At 34.9% G+C, this 20,784-nt stretch overlaps 3 protein-coding genes across 15 annotated transcripts; all 3 read right to left on the bottom strand.

Annotated features, from left to right (window-relative positions):
- Positions 1-410: 410 nt before the first annotated feature.
- LOC110614933 (uncharacterized protein At5g41620) lies at positions 411-9,747 on the bottom strand. Of its 12 annotated transcripts, none has more exons than XM_043949126.1 (9): positions 9,569-9,747; positions 9,393-9,472; positions 8,901-8,982; positions 8,411-8,521; positions 8,003-8,171; positions 7,710-7,787; positions 7,420-7,556; positions 3,152-3,277; positions 411-2,234 (listed from the first exon to the last, which is right to left on the bottom strand). In XM_043949126.1, the coding sequence occupies exons 7-9, from the start codon at positions 7,522-7,524 to the stop codon at positions 930-932; spliced, it is 1,536 nt and encodes a 511-aa protein (XP_043805061.1). In that variant the 5' UTR covers positions 7,525-7,556; positions 7,710-7,787; positions 8,003-8,171; positions 8,411-8,521; positions 8,901-8,982; positions 9,393-9,472; positions 9,569-9,747; the 3' UTR covers positions 411-929. The 12 variants fall into 12 exon arrangements, with proteins under 12 accessions (XP_043805061.1, XP_043805068.1, XP_043805064.1 ...); XM_043949133.1 differs by having other exon boundaries at positions 9,393-9,477; XM_043949129.1 differs by having other exon boundaries at positions 9,393-9,481.
- A 532-nt stretch (positions 9,748-10,279) lies between these two features.
- LOC110614954 (F-box/kelch-repeat protein At3g61590) lies at positions 10,280-13,403 on the bottom strand. 2 transcript variants are annotated; one of them, XM_043949144.1, is made up of 2 exons: positions 12,970-13,403; positions 10,280-12,197 (listed from the first exon to the last, which is right to left on the bottom strand). In XM_043949144.1, the coding sequence occupies exon 2, from the start codon at positions 11,828-11,830 to the stop codon at positions 10,613-10,615; it is 1,218 nt and encodes a 405-aa protein (XP_043805079.1). In that variant the 5' UTR covers positions 11,831-12,197; positions 12,970-13,403; the 3' UTR covers positions 10,280-10,612. The 2 variants fall into 2 exon arrangements, with proteins under 2 accessions (XP_043805079.1, XP_021612344.1); XM_021756652.2 differs by having other exon boundaries at positions 10,280-11,855; positions 12,970-13,400.
- Positions 13,404-19,228: 5,825 nt separating this feature from the next.
- Positions 19,229-20,606, bottom strand: LOC110619047. The gene has a single exon (XM_021762307.2). The coding sequence runs from the start codon at positions 20,211-20,213 to the stop codon at positions 19,425-19,427; it is 789 nt and encodes a 262-aa protein (XP_021617999.1). The 5' UTR covers positions 20,214-20,606; the 3' UTR covers positions 19,229-19,424.
- Positions 20,607-20,784: the final 178 nt, after the last annotated feature.

Genomic DNA, 20,784 nt, shown 5'->3' on the forward strand with positions numbered 1-20,784 from the left:
GCAAAAATGACTCCGTATTGATTAGTTGACTACCAGCCACCTGACATATCTGTCACAATACACTACCATCCAATCTAATAAAACGTAAGACAAGAAATTGAAGATATAAATATCTCTGAACCAACCTCTCTTACGGGATACCGATTCTAAGAAAAAAGCTCTCTCCAAAAAAGAAAAAGCCTCTAATAGTTAATCTCTCTAAAGAAGAAAAATACAAAACATTTTGAAAATTTCTTTTAAATGTCTTAATATTTATTTTTTTTATATTAATACATTTCAAATAACTTTAGATTTAAGTAACCCTTGACTGTCCTTTTCTACGGATTCATTTTTTCGAAATCAAATATAAAACAATCTTACAAAACCAATCACACAAGATCAATAATCAACCCATTCTCAAGTCATCCTACTGAATTTTTAATTTAAATATAAAATTTATTATAATTTTAATTAATATATTATTTGTTTATTTTAAAATATGATATTTTCTACAGTTACATGCCTGAAAAGGACGTCCTTCAACGGCTTCTTTTCCAACTCATACCCAGCCCGAATTATTCTCTTCCACAAGTCTTAGGCACCGAGCACAATATGTATCAACCCTGGTCCTAAGTGTTATGGACTAGATAAAAATACAATTCAAAAACTAGCTATTCAGTTTACACAACCTAAACCAATTTAAATTCCGCCTTGAAATCCTACAAATTCAGTTCGGAATTCTAAATCCCAGACAACTCATGTCATAACCTGGTACATTGTAGCTCATCCATGTCATGTCACCACCTAATCTTCAACACATTTTCCATCAGAAAAGGTGATCTCAAAATTCATTAGTGCAGAATTTAACAGTGTAGAAATTACAAGCATATTGCAAACACAATGTGTCAGCTAAGCCCTGTTGTTCAGGCATATTTTACCTCTCCCTTGTCCTACAAGGAAGCTTTAGACATTCTCGACCGAGATTTCTGGCTCTCCAATCTTGCTTCAAGTAACTTTGCCTTCAAAGTGTTTTCTTTTATGCCTCTTGGTAACAGCAAAGAAGACTCAGATTTGTCAAATTCAGGAGATTCCAATTTAGACTTCCACTGTTGCACTGGACTTGCATGCCCTGCAAATACTGCCTCACCACAAGCATCTTCTTTCAGATCACCTTCAGGATGAATTTTATCACCTTCAGATGACAATGAATGATTTCGAACCAAGGTATCCGCCACATCATTCGACTTTAATCGCGCATGCAAAACACGGCCCTTGCTATTTTCCCTTGACCCAGCCAGTCTCTTCGTCGCGTCCAAATTCACTATTTCCTCAAAACGGATTTCTGATGAACTATTAACTCGTCTCCTGGAGCTCCCTGTGTGTTGTTCTTTACCTGTTCTCCTGTTTACTTCAATGCAATGTGAATTGCTATCAATAGAATCTTCTTCATCAGCAGCATCTCTAGGTGCACTTACAGCCTCATTCAGCGGAAAGGACTCCCGCCGTGCAGCATTGTTTATTGCCTCGTCAACAAAATTACCACCTTTCTTCAATTCATTGGAGTGTCTAGCTTGGAGAAAGATTTCTATGTCTAGACCTAACTTGTCAACAATTGTATTCTTTTCTGCAAGATCATTTCGAGCTTCTGCTATCTTAATTTGCATCCGCTCATCAAGCCACGCTTCTGAGATATGGAGAACCAAGCGGTCAGTATTAACATGATTCCTATCAGGTTTGCTTCTTAGGGACCTCACCTCTTGTTCATAACCTCTTATTCCCTTAGCAAATTCATCACATAAATTCTCCAATAAAACCCGTGCTTTCCTTTCTCTCTCTAGTTCTTTTAGAGCATTAGAGAAAGCAGATTTCACTTCAGAAAACTCCCGAGCCAGTTTGCGGTGCAAGCTCTCTGAGTGTTTTCTTAACTTCCTCTCATCTTCTAGCTCTTCTTGTGCTGGCTGAATGACAGCTTTGATTCGATCATGCTCTTCATTCTTCCTAACAACTTTATCCTCTGCAACTTGCTTCATTAAGTCATCCATTTCTCGCTTGTTAGCTTGTTTCTCTTTTAGCAACTCCTTTATTTGTGATCCAGAATGATCTAGTTCCGTTTTTAAAGATTTTAACAATGACAAATTGCATGCTTGCTGTTCTTCAAGACTCCAAATCCGATTGACTACCTTGATTAATTCTGTTGATGTCCTGCCCTTAAAATCCAAAGGACTAGTAGACCTCTTAGGGTTACAAGGCGCCACCTGCAGAGAAGAAGGGAATCAAAATTACAGTGAGAAAACAGCTAAGTACCTGGAGGACTACTTGAGGAAACATGATGAAAACGAAGAAGTAATTATGAGGAACAGCAAGATCAACTCAATACATATATTCATGGCACATGCAGCTCTAAATGAGGAAATCATTTTAAAATAAAGGGAGATTTACAATTTAGTCCCTGGATATTGACATTATTAACAAGTCAGTTCCTGCATTTTCAGAAATCTATTAAAACGTTTTTATCTTTTCTCTATGTCAACAAAATAATTCTTCCGTCTATTTTGATTGATATGAGAAAAGATAAAGACGTTTTAATAGATTTTTGAAAATGTAAAGACTGACTTGTTAATAATAGCAATGTCCAAGGACTAAATAAAGAGTTTTATTTGAGGGTAAAATTGGATTTTAAAAATTTTCTCTCATACTTTATCTATTTTTAACAGAAAAGATGACAGAATGACTATCTCGCTGACAGAGAGAAAAATTAAGAGCGTTTTAATAGGTTTCTAAAAATACAGGGACTGACTTGTTAATAATAGCAATATCTAGGGACTAAAATGTAAATCTCCCCAAAATAAATATTAAAATCATTAAAAAAATCTATTCAAATTCTATCTGCTAAAAAGTAGTACTTCAGTGCTACTGAATTTCCCTGATCATGAGTCACCACAACGTCATTTTTGAATTCATTGGAAATTCTGCTACATAGTTAAGTATTCATACAATATTTACAAAAAAATATTTATATAATAGATTGAACAAACTTTAGACCTCCATTAATCACTGAATTTATAATCATATATAACAGAATCACAGAGTACCTGTTTTTCATTTTTCTTGATTTCCAAATCTTCAAAAAGAAAAATGTAGAGGAATATATGCAGGGAGAAAACTTCATTACCTCCATTGGACCACCAAAACCGACAGAAGATAGGGGCTGTAGAGCAGGACTGTTTCTATTGAGTGATCCATGGTGTTGCGTCCATGATTGTGCAGCATGTGTCCTTGAGGGTCTTGTATTTGCCTGCTGGAAAGATCAGAGCAAGGGATCAACAACTTATGAAAACAATGCTCAAAGCTATCATACATATGAAAATCAATTTAGATATCTACCATCATAAGCAAAATCCGATTCAACTAAATTCCACAAAAAACAAACCAAGCAGTGAAATCATTCATATCATGTTAATTGATGTTCAACCATATACACAGGCCAAACAGATCTGTCTTATAGCAACATTCCCCTAATAATTAAAATTGATTAAATCCACTAATAAAGAACATAACTCATTCATGAAATCCAGTAAATGCATTTAGGAAAATGAACACCACTTGACCCCAGAAGTAGAAACTTTTTAACTGAACCTAAGAAAAGATATAACAAGTCTGATCATGGACCATAGGCACCACAGTTGGTAATTACAAATAAAGCAAGCATGAAAGTTATAGAACCAAGAAGAAAGTAGAAAAATAAGCACTCAGAATAACAGATTGATTCTGCATTCACAGTTAATCAACTACAAATCTCAATTATTAATCAAAAGGAAAGAAGAGAAAGAGAAAGAAAGACAGAGGAAAGAACGATAAAACCCAACAAAAGCAAAAGGCAAGCAGGTAAGCAAAAATACAACCATCAAGCAAGTAAATCCACAAAAAAGAAAAAGAAAAAAAATCTCAAAAAATTCAAAAATTGTAAACCCTATCAACCCCCAAAATCCCCCCTTATTCGACGAAGTAAATATGATACGACAAAACGTAAGATGGGTAAACCTGATCAGGTGAGTTATTAGGAGGGTCGACAAGCTCAAGAGGCTTGTTGGCTTTGTGATGGCGACGGCGAGCTCCTCTAGGAGCAATATTCTTGGTCATTTTAGGAGGTGAAAGTTGGAGCTGAGGCTGAACCTCCCAAAGGTTAGCACAGAGCTTTCTAGCAGAGAGACTAGTGGTAGTATTAAGGAATTCTTTAACAGGGTTGTTACTGCTATTTCCACTTAGAGAAGAGAACTCAAGCCTCCAAGTAGACGATGGAGTAGATGGGCCTGCTCTTTTCCCTATCAGTACAATCCCCCGTTTGAACTTTTCTCTACCCTCCAACTCTTGCTGCTTTTTGCCTTTCCCTCCTCTCTCCACACCTTTTTCTTCTCTTTCCATTTCTCTTGCTCTCTGCTTCTTCAAATTTCAAACTATGGTCTCTTCTCTGTTTCGCTCATCTGGCTTTTTTCTCTCTTTCCAATCCTAGCACATGTAGCCATCTCTGCAATACCTTCTTCTACTAAGAGTTCAAAAATCAAAATGTGCTGCTTCCTCTCTCTCTGTGACTGTGTGTCCCCTTACTGTTAGGGATACGTGGCTCTTCTTTAGGATGGGACTAAATCCAGTATTTTCGAATATTCACTTAATAGAATGAGTTTGGTTACTTATAATTAAATTTGAAATGAATTTAAATTTTAAAAAAATAATACTTTACTATTATTTAAATTTATTTATATAAATAATTAATTTAATATAAAAATATATTTTATAATAATATTTATAAATTTTTTTATACATTTTTATTTAAAAAATAAAAACTTAAATATTTTTTAAAATTATTAGATTTCTTAAATTATTAATGAAAAATATTTTTTATATAAATTATTAACTAAAATATATAAAATTAAATAAATTTAAATTTATTTAAATAATAATAATTAAATTTAAAATGAATTCAAATAATTTAAATTAATTTTTAATTAGATGGGGAACGAATTCAAATATTTTTAATATAAATTAAATTTAAATTTAAATAATTTAATTTTTGAGAGTACTTGGTTGTTTTTATGTGAAGTAACAATTGGTTTTACCCCTATGGCTAAGCCCGCTAAGCTCTGAGGTTGAGCTGGAACACGACTAATTTTTCCTCCTCATTCTTCTCACGGGTAAAAGAATAGCCACTCTCATGTCAAGTATACTATGCAAGTCACGGAAGCAAAGCCCCATGCTACTTTCTCCACTCTCATCCTCTCCACCAATTTTCAAATATTAGCATCTTCTTAATCATTTGCTCACCAGTGAAAGAATGTAATCATTCTGTAAAAAAAAAAAAATTTGTGGTACTTTCTTTTATATTTTTTTACTATATAAATAGGACATTTCATCCTTTTAAAGCTTTTCTGGAAGTGTAGAAATGATAAAAATTACAAAAGCTTAAACTCTGCCCTTAACTACAAAAGCAATGATTTATAAATATTTGGGAGAACAGAGCCAGACAACGCTAAGCTTCAAAATAAGTATACACGAGCAGACCCAAGTACGCGAAATATATCTGTGGGACAAAGATTACAAAGCAATTTAACTTTTATCCATGCGGTTTATGGGATAATGTGACAAGCAATTTGAAGAAGAATAGAAGATCACTTGGCTAATTGGCAACTGCCACATCTGACCCACTTAGACCTAGCCAACATAGCTGAAGCCAAAACTTGCTTCAAATGGTACATCAAAGGCGAAGCCTGTCAGAGGAGAAGACCAGAGCTCTTTGGTCCACGCCACAGGCACCCACGCCCCCCTCTCCCTCGAGCTGCGCTGTAATAACTAATAAACTCTGATTTGTTGTTTCTTTTAAAGGATCTTATTTATTTAACACAATCATAAATTATTCTAGTTTGATGTCCTTTCATATGAAAAGAACACTTTTTTCAATCAAAAAAATAGAATCAGTGATCATTAGTACCTAGAATCTAAGTGAGTACTTGCTACCCTGCGTCAATCTTCCTAAAATTTTATCAAAATTTGGCAAGAAAAAGGACCACATGGCTGAACATTGGACCACCTTATGTGTAGTGTGGTCCAAAGGGCATGCATGCGATGGCAATTGGCATCGATAAATACTCACAACATCCCAAATATCTCCTCCAAGAAAAGCAATCATGGTATAAACCAAACGTTACAGCCACGGCTAATAATGAGTGCATTTAGCAGCAGGTGTGGTGTTTGACCCTGTGTTTCTCCCTTAACCTACCTAGAATGTAAGTTTTTGTCTGGGCTCACAGACTCTTTCAAATTGGGTTCACCTGGGTAGTTTACTAAAAGTATCAGTGGTTTTTGCGGTGAACTGTTTAACAAAATATTAGTTTTTTTCCCCGAATTACTGTAAGGAATTTTCTTTAGAAAAAACTGCAAATGAAATCTTATTAAGTGATAGCAGTATACAGAATAAATAAGGAACAGCGAATTTCATTTCAAGGTTAAAAGGTTTGTACATGTTCACCTGTTCTGCAAACATAATGATGATGTTCCCTCGTTAATCCCCCAGACAATTCCAAATAGTCACAGACAACAAACTATACTTGATATGAACTCACAGCAATAATTTTCCACTCCACGAGTAGTCACAAATTAACTTCTGCTGATGGATCCATGTTCCCATGAAGCAAAACAGAAGACGAAATGAGAAACTATACCATTACACCAATAAACACATAAAGACTTCATGGTGAAAACAAAAAGAAAGAAAAGACAACTTCCGAGTTGATAGGTGATGAATCTGAGTTTTCTGACAAAAACATTTGTTCTAAGATAATTTTAGCGAGAAGAATAATTTTTGCAATTTAAAGCAGAGATTAACTTTGGATCGTGTTGTATTGACTTGTAAAGACGCTCGAAGTGCTTTTGATGGATATCAACTACTGCGAAATATAATACAACTTTGAGGCTTTCTGGTTCTTTAGCATTTTCAGTTTTTGGAATCCTTTTTCGGAGAGCACGTGGTTGCATTCCTAACCCAAATTTGAATTCTCCACTGCAACATACATGTTAATATTTGGGTTGGTAAATTACAAATCTATTGAAAATGATAATGTGACTGTTGAAACAGTCGAGGATTTGCTAAATCTAATGATTCAGATTTAAATTATTATTTTCATTTGATTTGTTAAGATTTTAAATTGATAAAATTCAAATGGTTTATGATTTTATTTAAATTTTTAATTATATTTTAGTGTATAAATAACAGTATCATTATAAAATAATTAAACCATTCAATCTCAATTATATTGATGTTATTCGCCTCTCCTCTAGAAAAACCAGCAATAAATACAGTGCAAAGCAAGTACTTCATAACTCTCTCTGAGTCGTGGAAATTACTCGTTGTGTGCCAACTAATGCGAAGTGTCTAGTATTTTTACCTACCAGGAACTTGAGTATCCTCAAATTCTGGTGATGAGCTAATGGAGATAGCGTCACTGTTTGAACTTCTGCTACCAACTGAACCTCCAGACGTGCTGCAGCCTGCATTAGTGCTATGGGGATTTCTCCATCAACTGAACCTATAGAAGAACCAGAGACAAAAGTATTAAGACCTAAGATTCTTATGATTTCCCAATTAACATAACTATGCAGATTTCATTTTTGTAGTATTATATACTTTCGTTCTTTTATTTTATTCTGAAATTTGCTTTTAGGACTTGTAGAAAAATCACCTCGATATGAAGTTTGTGTCAATAAAGACTGTATTCAATGCCTTCTTCTTTTACAATTCACAATTAGCCTTGATTTGCCTGTAAAGTAAAAGATGAAAGATTCAGATAATTTATGCATTGATTAGAGAATAAATAACACATACAAGAGGCCAAAAAAAAAAAAAAACCTGATGGTGTATTAAGTGCATTTTCCTTTTTAATTCACAACGCATTTTCGATTTCCAAATTGCAATAATTTTTTTATTTATTTAAATCACTGTGAAGGGCAAGAACAATTAGGACAATTTACTTACGCTAATAATCTTTCTTGGTTGGCTTTAGGTAAAAACAATAATCAAAATCAGCATCCTTGTGTATTATACTCTTCAACGACTTGCTTTTGGGCTGTCCGTCCTTTTGATGGGCCTTTGAAATGATAAATGTCATATATGTTCGCACCTTGTGGAATAGGGTTTGCCAAACCTGTTCATGAAAAAACATAATTACACCAAGTTAGTAATTGAAAATGGCAACAATAAGCACGACATCTGAACGGTTTGCACTTTTTGCTAGCTTTTTAGGAAATCCCCAACTTTTTTGGCAATCATTTGAACACCCCACAAGCAAATATTGGTCCTCTAACATGCTTTAAGACCTCGAAGTTGCTGCATTTGTGTTGAAGATTATACAGTTCTATTTAAAGAGATTGAAACATTATTTACCTTAAGACCTCCAACTTGTCTCACAGAGTGAAGTCCATATATTGTGAGGATTACAGAAGACGGATATTTCATCGTATGGTACTAGTAATTTGGAAGGGCCTCCAATATCACCTACATGGTAAAATAGCAGTAAACGTAAGCCTCCTAGGTCATGTTAGTTTCACCAGAAATGAAATTTGATGCATGCAAATTAAAATATACCAGCAGAAAACATGTTTAATTGCATACAACTGGTAAATTTTGATTAGGTACTGGCAGAGCAACCGAGCAAGATATCACATAAAATTAACTTTCCCACCTTCACTTCAGATTTCCTCAGGGTTTTTATCACCATGTGGTTATCAGCACTGTTATTTTTCTCTTCAATATTACAGCATTTTAACAGTTTTAACATGTACGAAATAGAAACGAGGAATATAGAACCTGTAAACATCAGAACAATAGTCCTTCCATTCTAACTCATTAAGTTTGGCTGGGACAACTTGACTACCTTCATCTAAGTAATACTGTATCCTTTTATTGTGAACATCTCTGAATGCAGCGACAAACTTCTCCCGTAATTCTGCCATGTTCTGCCACCAAGATACCCATATGGGATAAAATTACAACTCAGAAGATGAATCGCGTTTCATGCATCATTATCAAAATAAAAAGGTGAACAGAACACAAAACGCAGTCCCTAAAAGGATCAATCTGGCAAAACCTTCACTGAGGTGCTAATCCAGTGAAACCTTATACACTAATAAAGCATCTTATCAAACACCTCTGATTCTTCCCCTTTTTCCATTGACTAATCTGCGAGAATTTCTTGAATTCCCAAGAACCCTCAATAGCTAGCTAATTGTTCTTTGTAATAAAAGAGGCAATCAGATGTAAAAGAATCAAAGAACATCAAAGTGGGGATTACGGAATCATTTGATTCATCCAAATCAAACAAAACAGAAAGCAAAGAAAACAACAATTGGAGAACGACAATCAAAACCTTTTGGTGCTCGTAGAAGTTGATATCAACCTTCAAAGAAAAATGAAGAAAGCCAATGTGTGTGCATCCCGGCTGATGATCTGATCTTGCTTATATATACATGAGAGTGGAGAGATTAGCTGTTGGCGTTTTCAATTTTGGTATATTTGTCGAGAATTAGCATTGACAAATCTCACCTTCAATGAGCAGATCAGAATTAGGAAGTAACAGTGTCGTTGAATCGTGGCCGTTGGGTGAGGAATGAGCTCTTAGCGCCAAATTTAGTTAGGGTTTTGCCGGGGCCCTACATTATTGGCCGTACCTAACCTTGCAAAGCTTGCGCTTCCAGTCCAGCTAGTTTCTGCCAACGGTTTCCTTTTTATTTTTATAATAATAAACATTCGTAAAAGGATTGGAATTATTTTTTGTGATGTTAATTGATTTTATTATAGACAATTTTCTTACTTGATATTCTTATTTATATAATTTTGATTGCAAATAAATTTCTAAAAAAATTAAGTACTTTTTAAATGACTAAAATAAATGATATTCTATTAGTTATTTATTAAATACTGTTTCCGTATTATATTGATTAGTTTTAGAAATAATTTTAACTAATTTATATGCATAGTCCATATTAGCAACATAATAAAGCCCAGTTGTTATCAACTAAAAAGTAGATGAAAATAATCCTATTTTGAGCGTTACTGCAAAGCTGAATTCATATAATAAATATTTAGTATATACTAAAAATTTCTTGTGTTGGGTTTCTCCAATACACAAGCGCAGAGAAACGGGAATGTGTCGCATCTCCACCAAACAACCCAGCAATCCATCATCTAGTTGCATAAATTGAGAGGAACAGAGTATGCTAACACATCCAAGCAGTGAGGCTATCTAAGCAAATGTTGGCACAATAACTTTAGAAATACCCATAAATCATCAAACGCAGACTGTGCAAGAAGAAATGATTTACAGAATGAACCACAAGACAAAAGGCAGCTGGTGTCCAGATTAATCTGACTGTCATCAGAAAATAGTAACCAAGCTGTATGTATACATTAGGTATTTCCCAATGCAAAGAATAGTATTCCCTTTTTTTTTTTTTTTTTTTGATTACATTTTGCGTAAACTTCTGCAGAACAGACTTCATAATGGTTGAAAATACGAGCCAAAACAAACAAAAAGGAAAATGTGGGACCTCCATCTTCACCACCACATTAAATCCAATAAAGAACGAATTATGGTTCAATCTCAAGCCTAGGTTCAAAGCAAAAACCAGTAAAGAGCTGAAGCGGGAACCTCTTTATCACTGGGCACTTTTGTGACCATTTCCACTGTTTCTGATTCATGTCAAAAACAAGAAGAGCTGGAGCCCCATAGCTCTGCACATATATAAGATCATCTGTGCCACTGCTAGCAAAAACATCATCAAACTCCCCAAATCCTTGGAAAAACTTGTGTGGCATACGAGCAATCTCTTGCCATACCTTGCCATTTAGGACCCAAATCCCAATCCCCTTAATTATGTCAGGCCGGTCTTGCTTGCCAATTCCTCCCACCATTACTAGCTTCTCCTTCAAATTCATCAGCCGTCCACAAGTAAGAGGACAAGGAACTGGAATAAAGCTCCTTATCAATAAACCATGGGAAGATCTGCTGGAGAGATTATATGTAATTAGACCATGACGATTCTCTGGTGTGCCACCCCCAGTTGAGTAAATTAAAATATACAAAACACCATCACAGATTACACTCTCATCGCCACTTCTCCACCCTGTCAAAACCTCTGCCCAAGAAGCCACCCACATCCTTGTTTCAGAATCATAAGTATAAACAGAAAGATCCCACTGAAAAAAATTTCCTGGGACTTGTTTAGACTTCACAATTGAGATAGTATAACCATGTAACATCCTGTCCACTGAAATTGCAAGTGCACTGTAATCAGCAACTTTTAAACTTGGAGGCTCCTCAAGCTTCTTGCAGCATTTGGTGATAGGGTTGCAGACGTATAATTCACTTTGGCTGTCATTATCCATGAAGCAAACTAAACCACGAGATGAAGAAATGAACCAACTGGATGTCTCAATGCAGGGGAGATCAATGTTGTACCACTTTCTGAGGATTGGATCATATGCATGGCCAACAGGTTCATCAGAGCTCGTAAACATAAAATACCAAGGTTTTTGTGATAGAACATGTGAAAAATTCCACAAAAACCTCCTTGAACTAACAATCTCATGCCATCTTTTACACACAGAACCTGCTCTAAAGATGCTAGCAATGGGAAGATAGGCTATGATCCTTTCCAACAGGTCATTAGGCAAGATTAGATCAACAGAAACTGCATTAATTTCTTTATTGCCTTCATCACTAAGATCTGTGAACGACTCGAACTTGCCAATGTCTCTTGCCGCATCATCAAAGCAATCATTGATCCAAGAAGTTTCTCCCTCCATGATGAAGAGGCAACCAACAACAGGCCTGGTAGAGAGAGGATGAAATAAAATTTACAATAAAAATAAATTTAGCAAGCATTTAGCAAAAGAAATAGGAGGTAGAAGAAATAGTCTTCCATTACAGCAAACTGCCAGATTTATACTGTAGTCACATCACATCCGATCCATATGCAGCATAAAAAGGACAACCGTGCAACCATGACATTGCATGTATAACCTAGCCCACAAAGCAACAAGCTATATATAAAACTCATCATCATATCCTGCCCACCTTCCTCTTTTATCAGATTGTGGTGTCTTGATGCCATGGATTCATCTCTGAGATATCCAACTTACATATCCCCCCAGTAAATCAGGACATCAGAACCTGACACCTATTAACTATGAGCAAGACTCTAGAAATTCACAAGGCATTTTAAATCAACAATCCACAAAGGACAGACGCAGGGAAACAAATTTCTGAAATGACAAGCATACACAGCGAGGAATTGAAGCATTTTCTGAATTTTAGGCAACAAAGCAATCGAAAATGGAACCCGTAAAGAAATAGAATAAAAACTACGATGACCTGAAAAACTAAAATTATATGAATACCCAGAAGCTCATATTACCAGACATCGATTCCCAGGAAGGCATCAATATCAAATAGAAGAAATTGAACAACGAGACGTAGAAATACCGCCTCTGAATTTGAAATCTTATACAAGAACATTTCCCACATTAATCACTAAATTGTGACCACAAGAAGAACAAGAGCATTTGAAAAGAAAAACAGAAAAAAGATTGAAAAAAAAAAAGGAACATGTTAAAAAAGAATTCTTACAATAATGAGTTTATTGATCCAAAAAGAAGGGATGTTGTTTCGACCAAAAAAACAACCTTCGTGGTTTTAACACATCAAACCCTAAAAGGAAATTTGTGAGTCAAAATAATAGAATATTATTAGGTAGAGGGAAAGAGATTAGACCACGCTTAGCCATCAAGCAAACATCAAACCCCACTTAACTAAAAACCATTACCACCAATAACTAAACCAACATCACAGACTAAAAATCTCAGACAGATCGCTGAAGCTCACAATAAAAAAGCAAATTCAAGAACAGAAAGAACAAGATTTTCATGAGAAATAGGCTCTATACCTGGTTTTAAGCCACCTCCAGTGTCAGTGCCCAACTGGGTGAGGCCAGATTTAAAGAGAAAAAGAAATGGCGCAAAGAGAAAATAGAAAAAAAGAAAAAGCTCCCAAATAGCGAGTACAGAGAAACTCGCTATTAGAAGACAGTATTAAAGAACATAGAGACGAAAGAGAAATGGGCTGCGATGTGAAGATATTTTCTTCAAATGGTAGATAACCATGACATGGGTCACTCCAGATTTGGTTGGTAACCCACGCTTAAGCAACCCATTTGAGAGAAAGAAATGGGAGATGTTTTTTTCTTATGGGGTTTCCTTTTTCATATAACGAAAAAACGACGGGCAGAGAATGAAAGCGAGAAGGCGGTTTTTCTATAGACGAGATTGTGTTGGAGATGGCGTGTCGGCGCGTGGGATATGGTTTTTATGTGTCAAGACAGAGAGCGTAGAAAGTTGAGGTGAAATTCAAGCAACTAATGGATTCCAATGAGCAGAAATAAGAAAACATGGGCATTTTGGCCACAATGGAAATGAAAATAATAATAATGCTGTCTTACTCATCAACCCCCACATTTTTTTTATCACTTGCACATTTTTTCCTCAATTAATATTATATGTTCTATGGCACAGAGCAGTAATACGTACGGATATATTAAAGTGTACATTTCTATTAGACAATCATTCTTTTTCGATGTATATGCTGGTAGAGTCGCGGTGTAACTGGACCTATTCTCTTATTTTTTATCACGTCATCCGAACCAGACTCTCTTCTGATGAATATAAATTTTGAATCAATATGGTCTTTCTTAGTCACAAACTGAAAGGCGCTGATGGATCGATTTATTCGGTAAAATTTATTGAACTTTAAGCCTCTTATCGTTTTTTAGAATTCAATATAAATTCGAATATCAAAAATCTGGTGATCATAAATGTAATTGTTGTGAGTTGTTTGAGTTTATTTTATTATTATTTATTGTTGCAGCTTCTGAAGTTCATTTTTCTTGTATTTCTTGGGTTTGGGTTTTGGTATATACTTTGACAGCCAGGGGTGGTTAAAGTTTAGTGGATACCATACCATTCCACATGGGGCAATCTTTTTCTTTTGTTGCCTCATTATGACCTTTTCAACTGAGGAAAGAAAAGGCCCTGGGCCTGACTCTTCTTTTTCAATTTCCTCTGCTGGAGGCAGAACCACTTCTCCACGGCCTTTCCCTAACTAACCTAATCCCCTCGACTTGTCTATTATAACTTGATCAAATATAAAAAAAAAAAGCTTCAGAAGAAAGCTCTAGAAGATAAAACAAGAAAGGGAATGGAAGATATAGAACAGGACAGGCTTATCACATAGCTGAGAATATTAAGTACAAGCAGTACATACATAATGGAATACTTGTAATTACATTCCAAGGCATAATACAAGCAAAATGGATTGCTAATGACTTTAGGGAAGATGCCTAGAATAATGTGGAGAACAAAAAGTTAAAAATGGAGGCTGGCAGATACATCAACGGCCAAACAAAAGCACATTGGAGGAGGAGCACAGCATGCATATATTGACCTCAACATTTGGACACAGTTTTCTTTCCTTTTTTCTTTTACTATGTCTGATAACATTTAAAATCTATTTATAAAGCAGATTATATTATATTGAAGAAGAAAGAGAGGCTCCACCGAAACATCCAAAATCAAACTTGATTTTTGTGGCTATCAAACTACGAGACTGTTTGCATTTGAGAACAATTTTTATGCACAGGGAAAAAAAAAACTGAAAAGGGGTTAGTGGCAACACCACAGCAGCAGCTCTTTCCAGGCAAGCCACCTTGTGCGGATCTTGTAATAGTTTATTTCCTATGCTTTCTTTCATTCTTTTTCATCATGGGTTTTTTTAAAAATCCTTTAATTTTTGTCCTTTTATGCCCACATTTTATTAAGGAAAGCTCACCAAATGCCATTTCAAACATGAAGTCATGGACACAAACAGATGGAGGCTGTAACCCAACATTGAAAGGGATGTTTAGGGCTTCTACTCCTACCATTTTAATTTTTATTTTTTTTTAATAAAACAATTAGATGAATTAAGAAAATAACAGTACAGAATAGGTGGAACAAAGTCAAAAATCACAATTTATATGACATGAAAGTCTTACAATTTATTTTAGATATAAATTATTTAAAATAAGTTTTTTTTTATTATAAGGTCAAAGAAAGGAAAAAATGATCCAGTATGGGTATGGCTCAAATCTACATGTAGTATAGGATTTCTTGTAAGTTTATCACTTTATCCAATTTAAATAATTTTTTTTATATTATTATAATTATTATATTTTGAATATCGCTAAATTTCCCTTGAAAAAAGGGTTAGCAATTGTTGGATGGTAATTGGCCCGCTTTTTGAGTTGAGAGTGGGGTATAGAGTGTGGCCTCGGCAAATGGACACCTAGAACAAGATAAAAGAAAAAGGCACAATCATATGCAAGTTAGTGGAGCTAGCAGTAACCAAAGAAAGAGACCAGACGAGAGACATGGTTCGATTGAAGTTGGAGATCTCACAGAGAATCATTGGAAACTCTTGGGCCCTGCGCTGCAAATGGGTTTTATACAATGAGGAAGTTTTTGCAGAAATATATGTCAACTGCTCATAACTCCTTACCAAAGACTCTGGTAATCTATCGGCGATGCCAATCGCTAAATGAAGATCTTTGAGTTTCTCTTTTATATATGAATATGAAGCTTGAGAGGTGTGGATTTATAATGATTGATTGGCAGTGGTTGGTTGCATTGTTGGTCGTTGAAACTTGAAACCCCACCAAATCAAAAAAGTTAGATAGTTGCCAGTTGCTAAGTTGGAGATCACTGATTTGCCACACTGCAAAATCCTTGTCGTGCAAAGAGATTTTTACAAAATCCCATCAACTCCTACTGATGTTAGGCTGACGGGTGAATTTATTTTAATGATTTTCTTACAGATAAAAAAAAAAAAAAGGAAAAGAGATGAATTTGGTTCTGTTATCAATAGTATAAATTATTTAAAACTAAAACATTAAGCTAACTTAGATTCAAAATTTATCAGAAGATCTAAACTATTGAATGAAAATTTCCTTGTTATTCTTAGTTAATTTTACAAAAATAACAGGTTTTTTAAGGTATTAAAAAATTCGAATAAAGTTTTAAAAATATTTATATTTATTAAATTTATTGATCTTAATTTTTTATTTTGGAGTGAGATTAAGAGACACAATAATAAATTGATGCTGGTTTTAAATGTATTTTAATTTTGAGCAATGAAAACTTAAGTAGGGAGTTTTAAGGATCCGAGGCTGTTTTCGCTGTTTGTGCTCCACTGTATTTTGCTTTGCTCTGTCATGGGATGATTCAAGGGATTTGATCTAAGTTGGTCATCTTAGGGATATTCCTAACACCGAGAAGCAAGCCTCTCGTCCGTTGATGGCTAAAAAAGATTGAGAAGTCAATAAATTTGCCAACTTCTTCCGGATTTGCTTCTTTGAGGTCGTTGGTTATCCTTGAATTCTCAAGTTGTTCCCTAGTTATCGGCATTTATCTGAATTTATTATTGTTTGTTTCTATGCATGATTCTTCGAGAAAGAGCTCTTAGATCTATGCTCACCAGTGGTCCTCCCTTCATCTCCAAGTCCTCGGTTTTCAGGCTAGTAGGAGAGCTCCGCTGTCCTCTTGAGGCTGTATCTCCTAGGACTGGTGCAAAGGATTTCCGGAGCCAATACCCGCTCACTCCTGAGGCTTCAGTTTGTTTTGGGCTTGGGTCTAACTGGTATCGGATAAATCTCTTTATGTATTTGGACCTTGTAATCTCAATGTTTAGTTAATGAACTTTATTTTCCGATAAAAAACTTACTTAGAAAATTGAGGAATTCACTTATTTTCATCGAATAAAGTCTTACTAAGTGCCACACACCACAGGCCACAGTTACGGCCATATACCCCAGCACAACACCTTTTCAACTATCAAAGGGAGAAAGGAAAAAGGGAAGAAAAGAGAAAAGGCTGAGAGAAAGGGAGAAAAGAGAGGCAAAAGGCGAGCAGAGAGGAAGGGGTCAGTGAACGATTTGGGCCTGCGTTTATCAAGGATCTTCACCTTCATTTGTGTTTGCACCTCGGTGTTATTTTCTTTTTCTCTATTTTTGAGTAGGGGAGAGATTTGTAGTTGCATGTTTTATTTTTGGTCTTTTGCCGCTCGTTTTTCTTACTGGTTGTGGGTAGCTTAGTTTTATTTTCTATGCTTTTATTTGTCTTGCAAGTTTTAGTTTTTCCTAGTAAGGATATATTTGTTGAACCTCATTTGTTTTGAGGGTTTTCATTTAATTTCGATGAGAGTATGCTTCCGATGACATTGTAATCTTGAAACCACACCGCTACGTCCGGCCATCTTTGCTCTCATATGCAATGTTCTTTTCTTTGAAGTGCTGCTTGGATGATTGATGCTTTTGCTATGTTTTAAAAGTCTACTCCAGTTATTGCATGTTGAGTTGCTCTGCTTTGGCCTTATTTTCTTTTTCTTTTTTTGTTTCGTGTATGGTTATTTTTTTCGTTTGTTGTTTAAGTGTTTTAAAATCGTCGAGACTGTGGTGGTGGTGCTCGACGAATAGATTACTTAATGAAGTCGGTGTTCAATCCATCCATTTATTTTCTAATTTGATTGGTTTGAGTTGTTTGTTTTTTTAATTACTTCTTTGATTTTGATTTGAGCTGATTTTTAATTATTTTTTATATAACCCTCATATATAATCATATAAACTTTGGTTAAATATAATATACTTTACATTTGTTTAAAAAAATTATTTTTTGGTCTTTGAAATATAGCATAATTAACAGATTTATCTCTCTATTTTTAGAATCTAATACTTTCGTCTCTAAAATTTAATTTCGTCAAAATTAAAGGTGTCTCGAAGTGTCTCCGTACAAAAATACCGTTAGTGACAAAAAAAATGATCGAATTACCATTTCTAAAACCAACACTTTAGTACCTGAAATTTAATTTCTATAAATTTATAGGTATTTATCTCAAAAAATTGAAAAAAATACATGTTGATCTTTAAAATATTACATAATTAACATATTTATTCTTCTATTTTTTGAATTCAAAACTTTAGTTTTTGAAAATTAATTTAATCAAAATTCAAGAAAGAAAATCCCAAACTCAGTCTCCATAAACAAATAAAAATTTTAATAAATTTAATATTCAAATTCAGTAAAAATAATAAAAATCAAAATATATAAAATTTAAATTATTAAAAATAAAATGTTAAAACTCAATAAAAATTACTTTTCTGATGCTTTTCGCTGTGCATTAATGCTCGCCATTTAAAAAATTAATTAAAATGTCTCAAACATTTTAAAAGTCCACTAATTAGTTTTTCATTAATTTTAGTAATTAAATATTATAAAAAATTTAAAATACCCCTAATATAGAAACTAATTAATAAATTTTTTAATAATTTAAAGACTATCTAATAATTTTTTAAAATTATAAAAATTAAATAATAAAATATTTAATGATAAAATTAATAGAAAAATTAATTAGTAAATTTTTTAAAATATTAAAAATATTTTAATATATTTTTTAAAATTAAGATATTAAATAGTAAATCTTTTCATATTATAAATACTAAATAATATTTTTTTATTTTATTATTAATAAAAATATTTTTAAAATTATATTTATTTTCTTTTAAAATTAATTATTTAATAAAAAATATAAATTTATTAATTATGTTATATTTTAAAATTAAAAAATAATTTTTTAAGAAAAAAAGAGCAGCACTTTTTCTGCTTTATCATCTGTGCCATTTCTACCAGTACAACTCTGCATTTTACTCTGTCTTCGACCTTTCACCTACTACTTGCAATTGACACCTCCGCTTTTTTACTGTTTCGTGCATGTATTGGAAAAGGGGTATACAAGAGAAGCACTCGAGCCATTTTCATGCTTCAGCCTATGTACGCTACAGCTTCTATCCGAGGTAAACCCATTTTTTTACACAAATTCGCAAACAAAATGGATCAATCGAGACAGAAAGCATTATAGCCCACTGCCTAATTTGCATCTCATTGTCACTTAGCCAACCCAAGCCCAAGATAGCTTCTATCCTTATGAGCTCGGTTTAGCTGAAGCACATAAATGGCTACCTACGCTCACTTAGATAGAAAATTACAACCCACTCGCTGCCCCGTATGAACTGCGAATAGATTAACGGCTGAAAAAGATAAAAATCATGCACAACCACAAAATAGGAGGACAGAGAGATGATCTCCACCGTTAATCAGGAAAATTCCATCATGGTCAAATCGCAAAATACTGATCTTACGGTCTTTCGAGAAGTACAATTCAAACAACCGTTACGATCAAAAATTGAAAAGAATCAACCGTTACGATCAAAAATTGAAAAGAATTAGTCATCCCTTTGGAAATCAATCTAGACCGTCATCAATTCTCTTTTTGTGATCCACCGTAGACCTGAAGATTCTGTTTGCACAAGCACAGAGGAAGCCTCCTCTGGAACAGCAACCCACAAAACAGCCCTTCGTTGTCCGATGATGACCTCAAATTATTCGTTCCCACCAAATCTATAACTCCGTTCCAGTCCTTCAACGCCGTTGATGCTGCTGAAGATGAAGAAGTCGTGGAATCATCACCATCAGATAAATCTCCCGAATCTCCACAAGAATTTTCGCCGTGCGCATCCTCTTCCATTGAAATAGACTTCTTTGAATCGCGACGCCGTCGGCGATTAATACTCTCTCCCATAAGATCACGATAATCAATAGCCGGTACTCCATTTAGGGTTGCGAAATCAGAGCTGTCATTGATGATAACACCGATATTGAGCACCCCTTGGAACCTTCCAGACGGACGACGAATCTGTAGAGCAATGAAGGAAGGCGTTTTGATCATTTCTTCGTTGGGGGAAAAGACTGGGAGGTTGCTGATAAGGAAACGGACGGTGCCGAGGATTGAGTCACGGAGGCAACCAACGGCATAGATTTCAAATGAAACACCAGAGGTCTCACTAGAAAGGAATTCAGTGGTGACTTTGAAGAGGAACTTGTCGTTCCAAGTAGGATTCTCTCCTCCGACTCGGTCAAGTCGGGTTCGGAGCTTGGTGGAGGAATCGACCCAAACCAAGGCATACGTTTGCAAGCGGCGTAGGTTAGCAGATGGCGGCTTCAGACCTTGGGCAGAGATCAAGTTGATCTCTAGAATCTTCGTCTCCATGTCTTTCTTTGTTTCTTTCTTGATTTTGCTAGGAAATGGACGGTTCGGATATGATCAAGAAAGAAGAAAGATTGACTAACGGTTCCGACTAAAACCAAGAAAAGGAAACTTACGGCGAGACATGGCACCGGAGGAGCAAGAGAGGGAAAGGGAAGAATAGGGAAGTGACTTTTGAAACTTGAAACTATGGTGATGGAATGACGGAAATAACCTTAGTTTGGGGTTGAAGTTGGGAACTTCGCTGTTTACAGTTTAGTGCTCAGCTGCGTATGAGACCACTGCAGATGGCACGGGAGATAACTGCTACGGCAGTCGGCAGAATTTATGATGCATTCGAGCCATTCTCAACCGCTAGATGAACAAAAAGGCTCACCATAATTTCAAAATTTTAACACCGACCTATTGGGCCCCTGGCAGTAGAAAGCCCGTTGATTTTAAACTAAATGACCGACTCATATTTAATTATTTATGACGACATTCAACGGTATCTTTTTTTTTTCTTAAAAAAAGGGTTCCTTTAACACACAAAAAAAGAGAAAATAACGGGTGTAATTTTCCTGATAGAAATTAG

Source organism: Manihot esculenta, chromosome 1, assembly GCF_001659605.2.
Source record: "Manihot esculenta cultivar AM560-2 chromosome 1, M.esculenta_v8, whole genome shotgun sequence".
NCBI lineage: Eukaryota > Viridiplantae > Streptophyta > Magnoliopsida > Malpighiales > Euphorbiaceae > Manihot > Manihot esculenta.